At 58.3% G+C, this 2,840-nt stretch overlaps 1 protein-coding gene across 1 annotated transcript in view; it reads left to right on the top strand.

The window, feature by feature from the left end:
* The window catches only part of RAB40B (RAB40B, member RAS oncogene family), a 9,492-nt gene that overhangs the window by 3,223 nt on the left and 3,429 nt on the right, over window positions 1–2,840 (top strand). Inside the window, 2 exon segments of the mRNA XM_011933417.1 lie at window positions 290–371; window positions 2,489–2,549. Of these exon segments, the coding sequence (XP_011788807.1) occupies window positions 290–371; window positions 2,489–2,549 (143 nt within the window).

Raw genomic sequence — 2,840 nt, 5'->3', positions numbered from 1 at the left:
TCCAGGTCACACGTGGGCTCTGCAGTGCCCATCTGGGAGCCCCCGGCGAGAGGGCGATGTGAGCCTGACCCCCACAGAGGATGAGGCGGCCGAGGCAGGAGGGGCCCGGCTGCAGGAGGCTGGGGTGGTGGGTGCCGGCAGGGCCTGGGCGAGCCTGGGCAGACACAGGGAGGGGGTCCAATCCGCCTGCCCTGGTAAACCTGGAAGTTGCGCTCACGAGAAAGCCTTTCATTCCCTGAAAGTGAGTCGTGACTTCTGGCGTCCTGTTAGCAGCAGCCTCAGGCCTAAGCCGTCTCTACCCCTCCCACAGGCATCGACTACAAGACGACCACCATCCTGCTGGATGGGCGGCGGGTGAAGCTGCAGCTCTGGTGAGTCTGGAGGATGTGCGAGCGCCCCGCACTCCCAGGGAGTGACCCCCCTGGTTGACCCAGTGCCCCGGGGAGCGTCCTCCCCCCACCACCATCAGCACAGCCCCCAGGGAGCACCCCCACCCCACCACCGTCAGCACAGCCGGGGGAGCACTCCCAGCCCCACCACGTCGGTGCAACCCCCGGGGAATTCCCCCACCCCACCACCATCGGCACAGCCCCCGGGGAGCACCCTCAGCCCCAGCTGCACCAGGGCTTCTCTGAAGGAGGCGGTGGTCCGGTTGTCTGGGCCCCCGTCATCCAGGGTAGGGGACCCCAGGACAGACATAGCGCTGTGGCTGGGAATGGGCTTTTGGGGTCAGAACCTGTGGCCTGGTGTCTGTGGGAAGATGCCAAGAGGGGACCAGTGCAGCGTGGTTGCGCAGCCCGGGGTTCCTGGGTCCCCCACGCCTAGCTCAGCGACACCACTGAGCACCCAGCAGGGAACTCGGAGCGTCCTAGTGCCAGCGGGACTGGTCTGACCTGCGGGTGGAGGAGCCAGAGTGGGGAGGGGAGGACTTGCTGGCCAGCCTGGGGCCGCTGGCTCTGCTCTCTCAGCTGTGAGAACCCCAGCTTCTCCCCTTGGGGCCAGCCCGGGGCACCTCTCCCTCCGCCAGCTCCTGGCTTCGGATGGGGGAGCTCCAGCGGTTCCATCTCTGTGGGGCGGTGGGGATGGGGGGCTCCTGCGGTTCCAGCTCTGTGGAGTGGTAGGGATTTGGGGGGCTCCATCAGTTCCAGGTCAGTGGGGATGGGGGGGCTCCTGTGGTTCCATCTCTGGGGCGGTGAGGATGGGGGGGCTCCTGCGGTTCCATCTCTGTGGGGCGGTGGGGATGGGGGGCTCCTGCGGTGCCTCATCCTGGGGCTGCCTCCCTCCTGGGTGTCCCTCCTGTACTGCTTCTCAGGAAAATGAGGTACTCACTCCTAGGCTTTGGCAATGGCCAGTGTCTCTGGTCCCCTCTGGAGCCCCAGGCCCTTCTCTCTGTTGCTGAGGGTGGTCACCGACCACAGGTGCATGTAACAAAAATAGCAAAACCATGCCGCGTCCCACCGCTCATCTGTGAGGCTGTGTCTTGTGTGTGGGGCCAGCCCCCAGCCCACTGGGGAATCTCCCATTGATGTAGGTATGTTAATTGCATGTGCAGACTCTGGGAAACAGTGCTGGCTGTCCCAAGGCTGCCTCCTCTGGGAACTGATCCCTTGGGAGCACCCTTTCCACCCTCATTTCTTACTTTTTTTTTTTTGAGATGGAGTCTCGCTCTGTCGCGCAGGCTGGAGTGTAGTGGCACGATCTCAGCTCACTGCAACCTCTGCCTCCCGGGTTCAGACAATTCTCCTGCCTCAGCCTTCTGAGTAGCTGGGACTACAGGAGCACACGACCATATCCAGCTAATTTTTGTATTTTAGTAGAGATGGGGTTTCACTATGTCAGCCAGGCCAGTCTCCAACTCCTGACCTCGGGTGATCAGCCTGCCTCAGCCTCCCAAAGCGCTGGGATTACTGGCATGAGCCACCAAGCCTGGCCTTTCATTGTTTGTTGGAGCTCCGTTCTGGTCTTTGTGGGTCCTAGTACCTGCTGTGTGTGCCGTCATCTGAGAACTCAAGCCTGCCTTCAGCTTACTCCAGGCAGTTCCCTGTATTCCTCCCCTTTTGGGGGCGTATTGGAAGGGCTGACTCTGTGTGAGTTCTTACAGTTGAACTGGAGGAGCAGGAATCCCGCTGGCCTCTCTCCCCCGGTGTAGACCCACACTCCTTACTGCATAGCTTTATCTCCAGATACAACAAGGTTTTTAAAGCCTACCTTGAATGTATTTAAATATCTGAGAATTATGTTAAAACCCATCACTTTTTCTTCTAGTTTGACTTTTTAACTGACAGAGAAGAGCATGAGCCTGGATCCCCGGATCCGCGGGGACATGGGACAGTTTTGTTGGGGTCTCACGCTGGCAGCGTGGTGGCCAGCTGACTGGCATGCTGACTGGCGGGTGTGCGGTGCACTTGCTGTGGCTCTGAAGTTCCAGAACCTGTTGTAAGGAAAAAGCACTTGATTTCTTTTTAATGATCTCCAACATCTTTTCCAGGGATACTTCGGGCCAGGGAAGATTTTGTACCATATTCCGCTCCTACTCTCGGGGTGCACAGGTAACACAGCATCCTGAGCTGGGAGATCAAACTGACTTTGAATGATAACGTTTACAATGCTTAACTTACCATCTGCTAATAGATAATTGGAGGATAAGGTGGTTAAGCTTACGTATAAATTGGTACCGAGAATCTAAATATGTGCTGTAGAGTGGTTGGTTGCTTGAAAGACTTCATCAGCATCAGGGAGTAAGCATGCATTTATGGGAGTGTGTGTGCATGTACACGCGTGTGCAGGTACCTGCACTGTGTATGCGTCTGTGCATGAGTGTGTGTGTGCACGTGTGTGCA

This window comes from Colobus angolensis, unplaced genomic scaffold (assembly GCF_000951035.1).
Source record: "Colobus angolensis palliatus isolate OR3802 unplaced genomic scaffold, Cang.pa_1.0 Scaffold1, whole genome shotgun sequence".
NCBI classification, from domain to species: domain Eukaryota; kingdom Metazoa; phylum Chordata; class Mammalia; order Primates; family Cercopithecidae; genus Colobus; species Colobus angolensis.
This window is presented reverse-complemented; position numbering and strand designations above follow the sequence as displayed.